Here is a 17,557-nt window from a genome sequence, read left to right as displayed (position 1 = left end):
CATTTTTCAATTGTTTGTTTATATGGTGAGAGCTTGAGTAGTTTCTACAATGGCCTCCACAATATCTGGCAGTGAATCTGGTGAGGAAAGGAATTATCAAATGGGAAAGCAAGGTACATGATACCAGAAGTCTTGAACGTTGTGTCAAACATTTATTTTCCCATGAGCCATTAAAATAAAGCATAGCTCTTACAGCAGCTTCACATATGGCCATAAATAAATGATATCAGCTCATAAGTAAAGCATCTTTGCTCAGCTTCTGACAAGTAACAGTTCCTTGAAGACCGAAGAGAAGACATGAATCTTTCGAAACATGAATTTTTGCCCTTCCGTTTTCCTTCTGAGGTAGATATTACCCGTCATGAAGGGGAGGTTCTTCTCTGACCTCATTTGAGGACGGAACTTTTCACTAAAATGGTGTCACCCTTGAACCCATTTCAACACACCAACGTAGGTGACCACAGAGGAGCAAAGTCCTATAAAAAGGGAGAAGCTCGCGCTACATTTTATCCATCTCCCAGCAGGCACAATCTCATCCTTCTCCAGCTAGGTGGAAGAAACTACAATGGCTCCTGGGACAACTTCATCCATGGTGAGTCCTGCACTGACCTACAATGCTCTTGCTTATTTGGACCAGATAATATTTCTGGAATGCAGCCATGAAATTCTGGATTCTAACCATGGAGATATACTGCATATATGGGATAGGAAATGAAAGCTTTGGTAGATACTCATCCACTTTATAGCATTTTCAAGGACTGATACACATCAGTTTGAAAGATGAGATTAAAACTGAAAGATAGCTAGATTGGGGCTAAACCACATGAGAAGTGTCACATGATGCTGTGTGGTGAGAAGGAATGTTTATTATAAATCTTCTTTTCTCAGTACAAGGGATTTGATAGAATTCTGCCACAGCATTTTTCTTATTCCAAAATAAAATGGAAGGCCATCCTTGAGGATTTAATTAGTTGCAGGACTGAATTTCCTTCCCATTATCCTGTTATTACACCATAGTCTCTACACCAAACCTATCTATTCTAATAGAGACACGTTACTATGGTTCAGAGCAAATAGTCTTTATATTTTTGAAATATTTAACTTAAAGCATCTTTTGAAACCCAACTTGATTACAGAATCAATATACGTACATTTAGAAAAACTGGAAAATATACATAAGAAAACGTAAGGGGGAGCGGGGGCCAGTTTGGGGTTGAATGTCTCTGCCCAGCATTTCTCAGGTGAATACTGATACCACACACATTTTTCTACAGCCCTTTCTTTTAAGGGGAACATTTGACTTCACATAGGATTTCACAGAATGCTAGGACAGAGAACAATCATTCAGGAGACAATTTCCTCCCAGAAAATCAAGGCCATTATTACCCCAGTGACCTGACAGAGATGCATGTACGAACAGCGTGATGACTTGCCATTTTTTACTAAAATTACTGCCAATCAGTAAAAACATGTGTCTCTTCTGAGTCCAAGGAAGACTGTTCAAGACTGGTAAACACTCCATGGTCTTAACCTTAACCTTTGGTCATAATACCAGTTTTTCATCTAACTGATCTGAAAATTTATTATAGATTGTCCTAGAACATAGTATGCTCTCTATGATTAGGAACACAATAATCATCAGAATTTGTTAACAAAAACCACATGCTAATCCAATCTCTCTCATGCTATCCACCTCTCTCTTCTTTCCCATTCAGTTCCCATCACTGCTGCTGCTGCTCTATCTCATGGCTATAGTGAGGACAGGAATAGCATTCCCACAAAATCCAGGATGCCCAACTACCGAGGACAAGAATTTTCCTCAGCATGTGAAGGTCAACGTGAATATTCTTAACGGGAATAAAAGTTCCAGAAGGCCCTTGGATTACTACCGCCGATCCACTTCACCATGGAGCCTGCAGTACGTAATGGCGCCAGATAAAAATCTCTGTACTGTTCTATCTTTTATGCATCAGACTGCCAGTTAAATCACCTTGAGGATGATTTTACTTAGAATCATGAGTCAGATTTGGAAGGGCCATTGTGCAAAGCAACGATTCTCAAATGACATTCTATAGACTTCTTTGACAGAGCGCAGGACCACCTCTCCCAGAGAACACCTATCCATTAGATTTCATTGTCACTGACACCAAAAACCCACCCAAATTAATGGCAGTCCTTATTCTAATATTTAGGACACCCTAAGTCTATTGTTTATTTATTAAAAAAAATTTTTTTTAATGTTTATTTATTTTTGAGACAGGGGGAGACAGAGTGCTAGTGGGGGAGGGGCAGAGAGAGAGGGAGGCACAGAATCTGAAACAGGCTCCAGGCTCTGAGCTGTCAGCACAGAGTCTGATGTGGGGCTTAAACCCACGAACCGTGAGATCATGACCTGGGCCGAAGTCGGACGCTTAACCAACTGAGCCACCCAGGTGCCCCTATTGTTTATTTATTTTAAAAAATAGAAATGTATCATAGAAAATTAATGCTTAAATTATTTTTACCAGAACTACCATTTAAATGATTGGTTGAAAATTACTAGTAATTAACTTGGATTTTTGTACCTTTTTTTTCCTTTTTTTTGGTCATATTAGCAATGGGTTAAGATAGTTTGAATCCCAGTGGGGGAAATAACATGGTGGGTATTTCCACCCCTTTTTGAGTTAGATAGTTTTGTTTTACATCACCAATAGACCTATATTTGCCGATCTTTAGTACATCTAATATTTGACCCCATAAAGATTAGATACAAAATGTTTTTTAGTGATTCGATTTTATGCAAATAAGCCTCAGTTACATGGTGCCTATAGATTCACTTGACTGTGGGGTTTCTCCTCCTCCCATTACTAAGAATAGTTCAAAAGTCAAAGCAGGTCATTCACTCAGCTAGAGGAGAGAGGGGGAGAAGAGTTTAGAGGGGCTTCAGCTTTTGTTTCCAGCCCTTCAAGTCCGCTCTGGATTCTGTTCCATGACTGTGCTGTCAGATAAAATTTTGATGCCTTCCCTGTTTCAAAGATAAACTTCATGAAGTGAGATTAATGGCTATCTTATTTCTAAATGATTCCGTTGGTCTTTGTCTATCAGATTTACCTTAAGAAATCATCCTTTATATCAAACTTAAATCCTTTCTGCAGTCTCAGCCTATCTTATTTGGTTCATTCTTCAAAGAAACTGGGAAACACTGATCATGCTATTCCTTAACATTTCATGTGCTTAAAAATCTAACTTTTCCCCAAACAGTTTTTTCAGACTGGCAGCACTCAGGGAATTTGCAGTGCCTGTAATTTGTCACCTTGTGAATTTGCCTCCCTTTGTCTACTCCTAGTTGATTTCCTTCCTGCTGCTTTACCAGGTATTCACTTTCTTCCTTGCATTTGTCTCCCTGCAGCCGGAATGAGGACCCTGAGAGATACCCTTCTGTGATCTGGGAGGCCAAGTGTCTCCACTGGGGCTGTGTCAATACTGAAGGGAAGGAAGACCACCACATGAACTCCGTCCCCATCCAGCAGGAGATCTTGGTTCTGCGAAGGGAGTCTCGGCACTGTCCCCACTCCTTCCAGCTGGAGAAGATGCTGGTGACTGTGGGCTGCACCTGTGTCACCCCCATTGTTCGCCACGTGGTATAAGAGTTTCCTGTCTAGCCCCAGCTCCCAGACTAGTTAGGCTTTCTGGGGAGTAGACCCAGCCCCATTTCTGACCAAACTCATGAGGGAAATTTGCCGAAAGAGCAAAACTTAAACTAGTTCATCCATTGAAGTTTCAGAGGTAACACTTTTGTCCAGAGATAGAATCTGAACGATCATTCCCTCTCCCTAAAGATGGGAGTTTTGACTGAGTAACAATTTACTTTTTGTTTGCTTTTCTAAGGGCTTTAAGTTATTTGTGTATTTAATAGACCCTGAGATAACTTTGGGGTAGAAGTTTCCATTTTAATGAATTACATGCCTTATTTTGTATTTTATTTAAGACAAGGTTTCAGACTTGGGAATTTATTATTTAAAAGGTAAAACTTTTATTTATATGAACTATTTATGGATCTATTTATGTTTCTTAAATCTTTAGAGAAAGGTGAAATAGTGTGATTACCTGTTCTGTCTAGGGAAATCCTACAGAGAGTTAAATGGCATTTGAAAAATTTCTGATTTTGTACTACATATGGATATAGGATTTTCTCCTCTTTGTGTCTTAGGAATGCATGAGATGGCTGGAAAAAAAAAAAACCCAAACCTAGTTTCATATTTATTAACTTAATTTTGTAAATTATTGAGGTTTTCACAAGAGAGATGGCAAAGTCTGACTCTGCTCTGCTAAACCCTTGTAATAAAAAATTTTTGTAATAAAGTTTGGGAAGAAAATTTGTCTCCTTATTTTTTCTCATTAACAGTACTTTAGAGAGCTCAGCTCTTTCCCATTTGAAAGAGTATGGAAATTTGCCGAAAGAGCAAAACAAAGCATGCCTTTGAGTAATAGCATCCCATCTACCCCAAGTTCAAGTACTCAATTTTATAAGCCTTCCAGACAATAGAGGACTGAGACTCTCATACTATTAGCCCATGCTGTGGACACGAACATTCCAAAATGAATTTAGCAAATAAAAATAATGGCTCTGGGAAAAGATCCCGTCATTATTAAAGATCTTACCGAGAAAAGACAAGACCCTCCCAAAACTATGACCTGAGATTTTAGGACAGGAAAACTTAGGGTAAAATAGCCAGAAAGGGAAAGGTTATGACCTGAGGTCCCCAAGTGGAGAAAAACACATATTTTAAAACCATGCTGGGAGCTTCTGACCAAAAGCAAACTCCCTCAGGCTTAAGGTTTTTCTTAAGAATGTAACTGACACTGGGGAGCCTGGGTGGCTCAGTCGGTTGGGCATCCGGCTTCAGCTCAGGTCATGATCTCACAGTCTGTGAGTTCGAGCCTCACCTTGGACTCTGTGCTGACCACTCAGCGCCTGGAGCCTGCTTCAGATTTTGTGTCTCCCTCTCTCTCTGCCCCTCCCCTGCTCATGCTCTGTCTCTCTCTGTCTCAAAAATAAATAAAAATATTTAGGAAAAAAAAAAAAAAGAACGTAACTGACAAACTGACACTACTTACTCCCCCTCAGAATCCCCTCAGGAACTTGACAAAAGACCTAACTAAAAATAAGTTAGTAGACTATAAAACGTATGACCCACAAGTAACGGTATGGCCATAGACTACCCCTCATACCACAGACTACCCCTCATACAATGGAAACGAGCTAATTAAAAAGAAATAACTAAGCATTTAGAGTTACCTAGGCAATAAGGGTAGAACTTGAGAAGGAACAGGGAGAAGGGAAGGGGGGTTGACTGGAACGTTATAAAACAAAGTCCCTTGCCTATAGTTCACAGGCATTCACTTTCGAATGTTCCCTCTCTGCAAAAAGGGCTTTCATACAATCTTTCTAATCTTATACTCTAACAAACTTTTGCCTGCTGCTCATTTTATTGTGTGTCTACCTCTTGATTCTTGGAAACGGTGAGACCAGTCACCCTGGACACTGAGGTCAAGAATCCTGCGACAGTTTGACAGGAAGGAGGGAGTGTTGGGAGAAGACATGTTTCCAGACTAGAATCTCCAATCTCTCCCCAGACTCAGGCTTCTTTTGAAGGTTAATGCCAACTAGAGATCTAGAGAGGAATATTTTTCTCTTCCTCAGGCCACACCCCAGGACTAACCCTCCTGCTCCTGGCCTCTGATCCATCGCTCCCCAGGACACAGAAAAAAGCCACTGGAGGCAAAACAAACTTCAAGTATGAGAAATGATGAGCCCAAGTAAAATAAAAACTAAATCATATTCAATTCCAGAGTAGTTTCAGGTTTCATCACCCTGTCCCCGTATCATGGCCCAGTACACTGCCCTACTTCTGGAGGCCTCTGGAAATTCTCAGGCCAGTCCAACTGATTGGGTTTTGGAGTGGTAGTGGGGGTCCAGAGGTGACAGTCAAGAATGAATTTGTGAGATGTCTTTGGTGCAAAAAAAGGTGATTTTATTAAAGCACGGGGACAGCACCCATGGGCAGAAAGCTGCACTGGTTATATACTACGGAGTTGGGGGAGATAAAGTCAAGAGGAAGTTTCTTAAAGGTATTTTCATATCCTAAAGAAAACTCACAGATTACCAGAGGCCTAGCTATTGTCAAGCTAAAGTTGTTTTTCTCTCTAGCAAAGCATTAACATTAAGACAATAGGGAATTCCTGGAGATTAGGCTACTGATAAGACTACCCCCAGACTCTGTTTTGTTTAGTAAGCAATTAGGTAATTAATAAGAGGTACTTTTATAGAAACAAGAAAAATATAGGTTAATGGATAGAGTAAATTACAAACCCAGTGTCTGCCAATGAGAAGATTCTTAGATGTCAGGCTTGAAGGGTCTTCGGATGGAGTTGGAACAGGTAGGAGGAATCAGATGGGGTTTTCTGGTTTGTAATTCAAATGTCTGTAGTGATGCTTTTGAATGGCCCACTGTAAGAAGGAATTATTAGGATAAATTGGAGAAAGGAGAATGGAAAAGAAAGGTACAGCCTTTATTTTTGTTTGAAGAGAAGTTTGAGGTTCACAGGAATAAGAAGGCACATTAGTTTGTTCATTGATTTCCTGTGAAGGAGGTACAAGTTTAATTCTTGATATGAGCCCATGAAGAGTGTCCCTCTAACTCTAATGCAGTGGGAATACATAATAAGAACGGGTAGGGGCCCTTGCATTTTGGAATTAAATCCCCTGCTGTATTAAACTTTTAATCCTTTAAATGAACCATGCTTCCTGGGTTTATATGCGGTGGGTTTCTAGCAACTGTCAGATCAGGTTTAGGGAAGACATGGTTTGCATATTCACTTAGAAATTTATGAATTAACCCGACCTCAAGCAAGTAATTTAATAAAGCACTATAGTCTTTATCTATTGATAGATCTACGGTGAGAAAAGGCTTTTCATATACAATTGTTGGGGGAATCTATCCCATTTTTCAGTTGTTTAAATACGCATATGCCCTTGGGGTCCTGTTATTATCCCCACAGAATAACAAGCAAGAAGATTGTCCATACCTGTGCTATTGTGACAAATTTTCTGAAGTTTACCTCAGGTTGTTCAGTTTAGGCAAACATTTATACACAATCAAAGCTAAAATTTAACATCCATAAAGGTGCATACCTTTTCTCCCTTTTAGGGAGATAGCCAAATCAAGACTAATTCATTTGCAAAACAAGTCAAGTTTTAACTTGGCATAATTATTTACATAAGCTCAGCAAGAACAACAATTGTTCATATAGATCTTCCACAATTTGCTTTGCTGAAACTTTTTATAAAGAATCTAGATTAAATATTTAGTAGCCTCTCCAGGCCAGAAACCAAGAGAAGTACTTGCCATCAAACATGCCTGAAATACCTGCTGATTTAGACGAATTCCTCTTCTCAAAGTCCCTAAACATGCTGAGGTCCCTGCACCTGCCACAAAGTGACATTCTTTACTCACCTGGTAAAGCTGATGGGAATTCTAAGCAAGGTATCAGGCCAACATTTCCAAGGGGCTTTCTTGGTTTGATGCTTCAAAAAAGTCAATCTTCGTTCCTTAAAGCTATATGGTCATATCTGAGTCTATGCATGTCTCTCAAATAACATTCCAGTCAAAGACTTGGTAAAATAACCAGTATTTCCAATGGTATCCTGTTTCAGGGAGAACATATTCTTATTGAACTTATGCAAGTAACTGTAACTGCCATGAAAGAAAGAATACTCACTTAAGAGTTTTTGAATTTCAGAGGGTTTAGGTAGACAGAAAAGTTAAACACTTCAGTTTGTTTACAAATAAATACTTTATCACATTTCTGTGTGTCACAGATATCTTAAAAGAAAATTTTCTTTATCTAGAAGAGCAAACATTACAGAACCAGCAATACTTTATTTTTTTATCTTTATTTTTCTTTGTACTTTATTTATTTATTTATTTATTTATTTATTTATTTATTTATTTATTTATTTTTAATTTAAATCTGGGGAGCATGTGTGGCTCAGTCGGTTAAGCATCTGACTTCAGCTCAGGTCATAATCTCTCAGTCTGGTCCATGAGTTCAAACCCCACGTCAGGCTCTGTGCTGACCTCTCAGAGCCTGGAGCCTGCTTCAGATTCTGTGTCTCCCTCTCTTTCTGTCCCTCCCCCAAAATAAATAAAAACACTATTAAAAAATTTTTTTAATAAAATAAAACTTAAATCCAAGTTAGTTCACATACAATGTAACAATGATTTCAGGAATAGAATTTAGTGATTCATCACTTACAAGTGGCTCATCCCAACAAGTGCCCTTCTTAATGCCTATCACCCATTTAGCCTACACCATAATGCAACACGCCTCCAACAACCCTCAGTTTGTTCTCTGTATTTAAGAGTCTCTTATGGTTTGTCTCCCTCTCTAGTTTTATCTTATTTTTGCTTCCCTTCCCCTATGTTCATCTGTTTTGTTTCTTAAATTCCACATATGAGTGAGATCATATATTTGTCTTTCTCTGACTTATTTTGCTTAGCGTAACACTCTAGTTCCATCCATGTTGTTGCAAATGGCAAGATTTCGTTCTTTTTCATTGCTGAGTAACATTCCAGTGTGTGTGTGTGTGTGTGTGTGTGTGTGTGTGTGTGTGTCTGTGTGTGTGTGTGTGTATAACACCACATTTTCTTTATTCATTCATCAGTTGATGGACGTTTGGGCTCTTTCCATACTTTGGCTATTGTCGATACTGCTGCTATAAACATTGGGGTGCACATGCCCCCTTTGAATCAGCACTCCTGTATCCTTTGGATAAATACCTAGCAGTGCAATTGCTGGGTTGTAGGGTAGTTCTATTTTTAAGTTTTTGAGGAACCTCCATACTGTTTTCCAGAGTGGCTGCACCAGTTTGCATTCCCACCAGCAGTGTAAAAGTGTTCCTCTTTCTCCACATCCTTGCCAACATCTGTTGTTGCCTGAGTTGTTAATTTTAGCCATTCTGACAGGTGTAAGGTGGTATCTCATTGTGGCTTTGATTTGTATTTCCCTGATGATGAGTGCTGTTGAGCATTTTTTCATGTGTCTGTTAATCATCTGGATGTCTTCTTTGGATAAGTGTCTATTCTTCACTGGATTATTTGTTTTTTGGGTGTTGAGTTTGATAAGTTCTTCACAGATTTTGGATACTAACCCTTTATCTGGTATGTCATTTGCAAATATCTTCTCCCATTACATCAGTTGCCTTTTAGTTTTGCTGATTGTTTCCTTTGCTGTGCAGAAACTTTTTATCTTAATGACCTCTTGATAAGGTCCCAATAGTTCATTTTTGCTTTTGTTTCCCTTGCCTCTGGAGACATGTCAAGTAAAAAGTTGCTGTGGTTGAGGTCAAAGAGGTTGTTACTTATTTTCTCCTCTAGGATTTTGATGGCTTCCTGTCTTATGTTTACATCTTTTATCCATTTTGAGTTTATTTTTGTGTATGGTATAAGAGAGGGGTCCAGGTTCATTCTTCTGCATGTCGCTATCCAGTTTTCCCAACACCATTTGCTGAAGAGACTGTCTTTTTTCCACTGGATATTCTTTCCTGCTTTGTCAAAGGTTAGTTGGCCATCCATTTGTGGGTGCATTTCTGGGTTCTCTATTCTGAGAACCAGCAATACTTTAAAACAAGTGTCACAAAAACTATAATCTTCCTCAGTTCATTGATTTTTTAAATTTTTATTTTATTTGTTTTTGAGAGAGAGAGAGAGAGAGCAAGCAGGGGAGGGACAGAAAAAGAGAGGAGGACAGAAGATCCCAAGTGGACTCCACTACAACAGCAGAGAGCCAGATGTGGGGGTTGAACTCACAAATCATGAAATTATGACCTGAGCCAAAACCAAGCGTTGGACACTTAACCAACAGAATCATTCTGTTCAGTTCATTTAGTTCAATATTCCTAATTTTTGTCCAGTGAATGCAGTTTTTTAGTTCTGGAAATTCTTACTCATTTTAATTTAAGGATTTTAAAGATCTCAAGTTCCTGTATTTATCTTAAAGGTCCTTTTTATAAATCTCCTTGAAGATGAAACATGTTTTGTAAGAGCTTCAGAACAGTAACTATAAATAAATGACTCAAATATGGACTTGGGTAACAATGTAATATGAGAGTTCATTATGATGCAGTTGACGAGGTAATCCAGTCATTTCTGTGACACATAATACTTCGATAATCAGAATATCAAGTGATGACCTTACACCAAAACATATTAAGACTTTAGGAACTGCACATATATTTGAGCAGTTATAGCATTTACCCAAACAATATACCCTAAAGCTTACCATTATTTGTTTGTCAGTGTTTCCAGAGTAACTCAACATACCAAAAAAAGACCTAACTGGTCAAAAAGACTTCATTACAATTTAAATCTTGGAAAAGTTTGTTAAAACCTTAGAAAGCTATAAAGCACATGACTGGGGGCGCCTGGGTGGCTTGGTCAGTTAAGCATCCGACTTCGGCTCAGGTCATGATCTCACGGTCGGTGAGTTCAAGCCCCACGTCGAGCTCTGTGCTGACAGCTCAGAGCCTGGAGCCTGTTTCAGATTCTGTGTCTCCCTCTCTCTCTGACCCTCCCCCGTTCATGCTCGGTCTCTCTCTGTCTCAAAAATAAATAAACGTTAAAAAAAATTAAAAAAAAAATAAAGCACATGCCTGAATAGGATTATAGATCATTATAAAACTGAAACCTTAATTATTTATTTAACCAAGGTGGCAATAAGAGATTCCAAAGGCAAATATGTAGGATTATATAGTTGTTAGCAAAACTTAGCTCCTTTAACATTGAGAAATTTTAACTAAGTAATCAAAGACCTGACAAAGACAAAACACAAGCTTTGGTTTTTTGGCTGACAAAAGAGAAAAGACCTCTGTTTACGTTTTCAGGAATAGACCACCAATCCAAGAAAACTTTTTTTTTTTTTAACACAGAAAAGCAGAATTTTAACCTTATATCTATTTTAGAGGCACCTGGGTGGCTCAGTCGGTTAAGCTCCGACTCTTGATTTTGACTCAGGTCATGATCTTAATGCTCCTGAGTTTGAGCCTCCCATTGGGCTCTGTGCTAGCAGTGTGGAGTCTGCTTGTAATTCTCTCTCTCTTATTCTCTCTGCCTCCCCACTTGTGCTCTCTCTCTTTCTCCCTCTCTCTAATAAACTTTTTTAAAAATCTTTTTAAAAAATCCATTTTAACCTAGTCCGTCCTGAAAAAAATAAAATAAAATCCATTTTAAATGAGTCCATCCTGACCACACATAAAATTCTTTTCCAATGATTTCCGGTCACAAACCTTCTACAGCTTTCCTTTGCATTCAAATTTTGTCCCCAGTCATTTCTCTCCAAACAATCCATCTCACTTAGGACAAAATTACTTTCTTTTACCTTCGTCAAAAATGTATTCCCATTCCTTATATCTTTCTTACACATCTCCTACTTTTTACATAGAGTTGTTTCCTTTGTCTCCATCATTTTAACTACATTTAGCATAATTTTAACTCTTAGAAACCCTAGTCTCCAGTGGAAACTAAGTAGTAATCAATTGTAAACTGTTACACCAGAATCTTTAGAGGGCAAATTCATGAATCAAGCACAAAGCAGGTTTTCCAACAGACCAAAATATCCTTAATTTCTCTGCGATAAGAAGTCAAAAGTACAAACATATGTTTGGTAATCAATGCTTTAACATCTTATCCTGTTGGAAAAGACCTAGAATGTCCAATGAATCCAATCTTGTTTATCATGCAAGAAAAACTTTAAAGTTCCAGGTTACTGAAGACTTTGAAAGCAATCTTAACAATTAACCACGAAAACATTGAGACAGACAAAATTAACCATTATTTTAAGTCATCTTTTTGCTAACAAATTGGAACAGAGATAACGTGAACTTATTTGACCTTCAGCAAACCTAGATAGAATAAAATGTTTCATTATCAATGCCGATAATTTCTCAGCAACTCCCCCATGCCTTATGACAAAGCACAAACTCTCTTGCATGACATAAATGATCCTCCATAACTTTACCCAGCCCACCTCTCACCAGGCTCCAAAGCATTTTATCCCTCTCCACCACCAGTACTCAATGCCATGCATAACAGTTTCCCACATCTGGGGCTTTGCCTATGCTTCTTTCTTATCTGGAATTTCCTTCTTGGTCTTCCCATTTCTCATCACTATTAAAAGGGTGTAAATATCTCTGAAGATAAGGTATGAAAAACTATTCTTAACAAACTCCCAGGGGCTACATTCTGTCTGGTAACCATCTACAGACCAGCCTTTGAGAACAACTGTTGGAGAAGACCAATTTGAGATGTTCTCTGGGAATGCAGATGAAGAGTACCAAAGAAACAAATAGATTATAAATACAAATTGATAGTAATAATAAAAGATAGAGAGCAGAGACAAAATATGTGAACAACAAATAAGAAACCTGGACAGATTAAACAGATATAATAAAGAAAGTTTTAATAAGATAAAAGATTCCATGGCTGGGGAAATTTTTTTAAAGTGAATCTGAGGGGTACCTGAGTGGCTCAGATGGTTAAGTGGATGACTTCTTTTTTTTTAATGTTTATTTAGTTTTGAGAGAGAGAGAGAGAATGAACAGGAGAGGATCAAAGAGATAGGGAGACACAGAACCAAAAGCAGGCTCCAAGCTGTCAGCACAGAGCCCAACACGGGGCTCGAACTCACAAACTGTGAGATCATGACCTGAGCCTAAGTCAGATGCTTACCTGACTGAGCCACCCAGGCACCCCAGAAGCTAACTCTTGATTTCAGCTCAGGTCATGAGTTTGTGAGTTCAAGTCCTGTGCCTGGTTCTGCACTGACAGCTTGGAGCCTTCTTGGGATTCTCTCTTTCTTTCTCTCTCTGCCCTTCCTGGGCTGGTACTCTCTCTCTCACTCTCAAAATAAATAAATAAATAAACTTTAAAAAATAATAAAGTGAATCTGAAAACTAGGTTTAGACTAAATTAATTAAAAGAGACCATACTCAAATATATTGAACTAGTTGTTTGTTTGTTTAAGAATAAAAAAGGTATAAGACTCAGAGCCAGGAGGAAAATATAAAATACCAAATCAGGAATCAAAATTATTTTGATGTCAGACTTTCCCACATAAAACACCAGGAAATAATGAAGTAAAATCTACAAAACACTGAGGGAGAGAAAGTATAGGTCACACAGTGCTTGCTCAGGCAACTTTTCTTTGACCACCAACTGATAAATTTGTGAAATCTTATTGAGTTCTACACTTATGAGTTGTACATTTCTCCATACGTATGTAATGGCTGACATAAATTTTGCTTAAAAAAAAGAACAATGTTTAGCACATGAAGTTTCTCAATAAATAATTGTCACATAAAAGAATAAATGACTCAACCAAAAACTATCAAATAACATTCTGTAAAGTTAACAGAAAGACTTTCTCAAGTATGTGAGGACAGAGGAAAATGTGGGCACTCTTCTTGGTAAAAACAGTATTCATAAATACACGTTAGGGGCTCCTGGGTGGCTCGGTTGATTGAGCGGCCGACTCTTGACTTTGGCTCAGGTCACGATCTCATAGTCAGGTGATTGCGCCCCACGTCTGGCTCTATGCTGACATTGTGGAGCATGCTTGGGATCCTCTCTTCTCTTTGCCCTTTCCCTGCTTGCATTCTCTCTCTCTCTCTCTCTCTCAATGCATAAACATTAAAAAAAAAAAAGAAATGTTTTAGCTGATTGAGAGATGAACCAAAGCTAAGAATTTAAGAATGGGCACCTTTGTCTTTACATTCCTGGTATCCTGGACCCTCTGTGAACATCAAAACTAGGTATACATTGCATTATGTCTGAATAATGGTTTAAATGTTTTTTAAATGTATCCAAAAGCCAAAAGAGATTGTTTTGTAGAAAGTGAGGTATCTGAAAAGTAAGCTAATGGGGCACCTGGGTCGCGCAGTCAGTTAAGAGTTCAACTCTTGGTTTTGGCTCAGGTCAAGGTCATGATCTCATGGTTTGTGGGTTCAAACCCCACATTGGGCTCAGCGCTGAGAGTGCCGGGCCTGCTTGAGAGTCTCTGTCTCCCTCACTCTCTGCACCTGTCCCATGTACTCTCTCTAAAAAATAAATAAATAAACTGAAAAAAAAAGAAGATACAAGATGTAAAAATGAAATATAATTAATTAATAGTAAGCTAATAACAATACAATAATCACCACCTAAATAATTGGACATCAACATCTAAATGACCTGGATAGTCATCATCCCATGGATCTGCAATCCGAGATTCAGTGAGCCCAGTGTAAAAGCAGGGGTGAAAAGGAGTGACACAAGCAGAAAGGCACAAAATCCCTCAGCTTCATTACAGTGAAGTTAAAGTTCTTGCTCCGTTCTTGGTTTTGACACATACACAATTTTTTAAATTTTTTTAAATGTTTATTTATTTTTGAGAGAGAGAGAGAGAGAGAGAGAGAGAGCGCATGAGCAGGGGAAGGGTAGGGAAAGAAGGAGACAGAATCTGAAGCAGGCTCCAAGCGAGCTCCGAGCTGTCAACACAGAGCCTGACTTAGGGCTCAAACTCATGGTCTGTGAGATCATGACCTGAGCCAAAGTCAGATGCCCAACCAAATGCCATCCAGGCACCCCAGACACATAACACAATTTAAAGGTCACTTAATTTAATAAATAGGTTAAAATTTAAAGGTAGCCATCAGTAGATGTAAAACAAACTATAAGCCCTGTAAGTCTCTGCAAAGGATAAAAGACAAACCAAATATTGATCAAAAAGCAAAAGCCAAAAGCAAAAGGAATAGGAAAATATCAAAAAAAAAATCAATACAAAGAAAGCATAAAATAAGAGACAATATGACTAAATGTTCTTAATTCACCTCTTAAAGAACAAAAAGTCTCAAATGTGGTTTTTAAAAATCTAAATATACCTTGGAAATAAGAATTAGCCCTAAAACCAAATGTCATATAAAGTTTAAAAATAAAAGGATAGATAAGAAAGACATCAGGCAAATACATACTAAAAGAAATCAGAACTAATATCAAATCAGAAAAATAAAATTAAGAAGAATTAAATGTAGGGGTGCCTGTGTGGCTCAGTCAGTTGGGCATCCAACTTTAGCTCAGGTAATGATCTCATGGTCTGTGAGTTTGAGCCCTGCATCAGGCTCTGTGTGACAGCTCAGAGCCTGGAGCCTGCTTCGGATTCTGTGTCTCCTTCTCTCTCTGTCCCCCCCTCCTCGCACTCTGTCTCTCTCTCGCTCCAAAAATAAAAAGTTAAAAAAAAAAAAGTTAAAAAAAATTTTTTTTAATTACAAAAAAGCATTAAATGTAAAAAAAAAAAAGGAAACTTCATATGGATAGAATTTAGATTAATAATGGAAGAATAAGTTGTTAAAATTCATGCAGAGGATAACATCCAAATGCATAAGTCGAAACAACTTTAAAAATGCAGAGACACTATTGCTATTTAACATTGTCTGGATATTCTGTCCAGCAATGAAACAAAATGTTGGCAAGGAAAACATAAAACTGGCAAGGAAAACATAAAGCCATCAGTATTTTCAGAGGACATAATTACGTACCTAGGGGGAAAAAAATAAGAAAATCAATAGAAAACCCATTAAATGTAAGGGCAATGTTCAGAAACTGGCTAACCACAAAATATTTTTTTAAATAGATTTTCTATCTGATGGTTATAACAAGTTCCAAAATACAATAAAATAAAATATAATTCATTGTTGAAAAACAAAACCCTGAAATACCTAGAGTCAATCTTGTTGTAATCTGTGAGAGACTTGGAGAACTATAGGATATCCATGAATTATTAAAAATAACTTACATAAGTGGTCAGAAATACGATATTCATAGATGGGAATGTTATATACATCCACAAAAGAAAACAATTATCTCTTAATTTCTTTATTTTTTCCCCAGCTTTATTGAGATATAATAGACATATAACATTGTGTAAGTTTAAGGTACATAACGTCATGATATTATATATGTATATATTGCAAAACGATTACCACACCATGGTTAGTTAACACATCCACTACCTCACAGAGTTACAGTGTGTGTGTGGTGAGAAACATCAAATATACAATATAGTATCGTTAACTATATAGTCTCCATGCTGTGCCTAACTTATTTCTATGTCTAATCAAATTCTGATAAGGCTTTTGTGGTAACATAACAAATTTATAAAACTGTTCTAAGGAAGAATTGTGGTTGAAAAGAGAAAAATCAATAAACAAATTAAATAACCCAGAAATATATCATGGCATATACAAAAATCTAAAATATATGGGAAAAAGTAAACTGTCATCACAAATTAGTAACAGTGGGAAATTATTTAGTTAATAGGTTTGGATTTATTTATTGACTATTTGGAAGAGAAATAAAATCAAAACATAGCTTTACTTTATATCCTATATCCAAAAGAACTTCAGATTATAGAGTAAAATATAAACAATAATAGTCACAAAGTATAAACCTGAAAAAATATCTCTAGCCACTGAGATTACAGATAACTTTTATTTTGGTTACGCTTCACTATACTGTCAAAAATTTTACGCTGAGTACATGTCACGTTAAAAACATTTAAAATTTTCTATATACTGAAAAATTAAAATACAATTAAATATTGAATATTTATCAAATATCACTATGGCAGAAGAGCTCATAAGCTTTACTGAAATAGAGATTTCTAAGTTAACAGAGTGGATTAAATATCTAATTCTCCTTTGTCTTGAAACTGCACTCAAACTACAACAAAGATTATTTAAAACAAACAAAAAAAATCCGTAAACCCAACAGACAAAAACAATACAATTTGAAAAATACAAAGCAGAGGATAAGAGATAGCTGATTTCATAAAATTGAGAGAGAAAAATCCTAAACTGGAAGAGAGGAAGCTGAGAACCAATCCAATTAATATCCCAGAATCCTCAGAAGGCTCAGGCCCAGGCAGCACCAGGTCCCCCAGAGCTGGGAGTACAGGGAGGAAGTGGCAGACTCAGGAGGTCTGTATGAAAAGCTGTTTCAGCAGCACCTGATCCTTGGCTTTTCTTCCCAACTTCCAGCTGCTAGGTAAACAGTCCTCCCAATCCTAATGGAAAGTTGGAGCTTATCTCTTGAGAGGGTAAAATAGTGAGTGGGTCTTTGGACCTGGATCTACCAGCACAGGTGAGAGTGTGGTAGGACCAAAACCAGGATTAAGTGATCATATAGTTCTGAATGCTGAGGAACATCCCATCCTAAGACCTCTTTCCCCTCAGTTTCCAGAATTCTAACAACAAAATATCTACCTTCTGGCAGAAGATCAAGGAATCCGATCAGTCTAAAAGGAAAAGTCTAAAGATATTCAGAGAGGGTCCCCAGAAATGACCCACCTATATCATCCTTTAGTAAAATTCCAGAAATTTACCCACTGAAATTCCAACCAGCTTTTATCTTAGTCTCATGCAGACATCTGAAAAAATCCCTCTAACATGGAATCCATGCTAAAATAAACAAACAGAAAAGAGCAG

The 17,557-nt window shown here is 37.6% G+C and overlaps 1 protein-coding gene across 1 annotated transcript; it reads left to right on the top strand.

Annotated features, from left to right (window-relative positions):
- Positions 1 to 565: 565 nt before the first annotated feature.
- IL17A (interleukin 17A) lies at positions 566 to 3,626 on the top strand. Its single transcript, XM_047103024.1, has 3 exons — positions 566 to 592; positions 1,716 to 1,918; positions 3,389 to 3,626. The coding sequence occupies exons 1-3, from the start codon at positions 566 to 568 to the stop codon at positions 3,624 to 3,626; spliced, it is 468 nt and encodes a 155-aa protein (XP_046958980.1).
- Positions 3,627 to 17,557: the final 13,931 nt, after the last annotated feature.

The sequence above is a fragment of the Lynx rufus genome, unplaced genomic scaffold (assembly GCF_022079265.1).
Source record: "Lynx rufus isolate CCGP_SWC_20201006 ecotype Redwood Valley unplaced genomic scaffold, mLynRuf1.p SCAF_6, whole genome shotgun sequence".
Lineage (NCBI taxonomy): Eukaryota > Metazoa > Chordata > Mammalia > Carnivora > Felidae > Lynx > Lynx rufus.
Note: the sequence above shows the minus strand (reverse complement) of the source record. Positions and strands in the feature narration are given on the sequence as shown.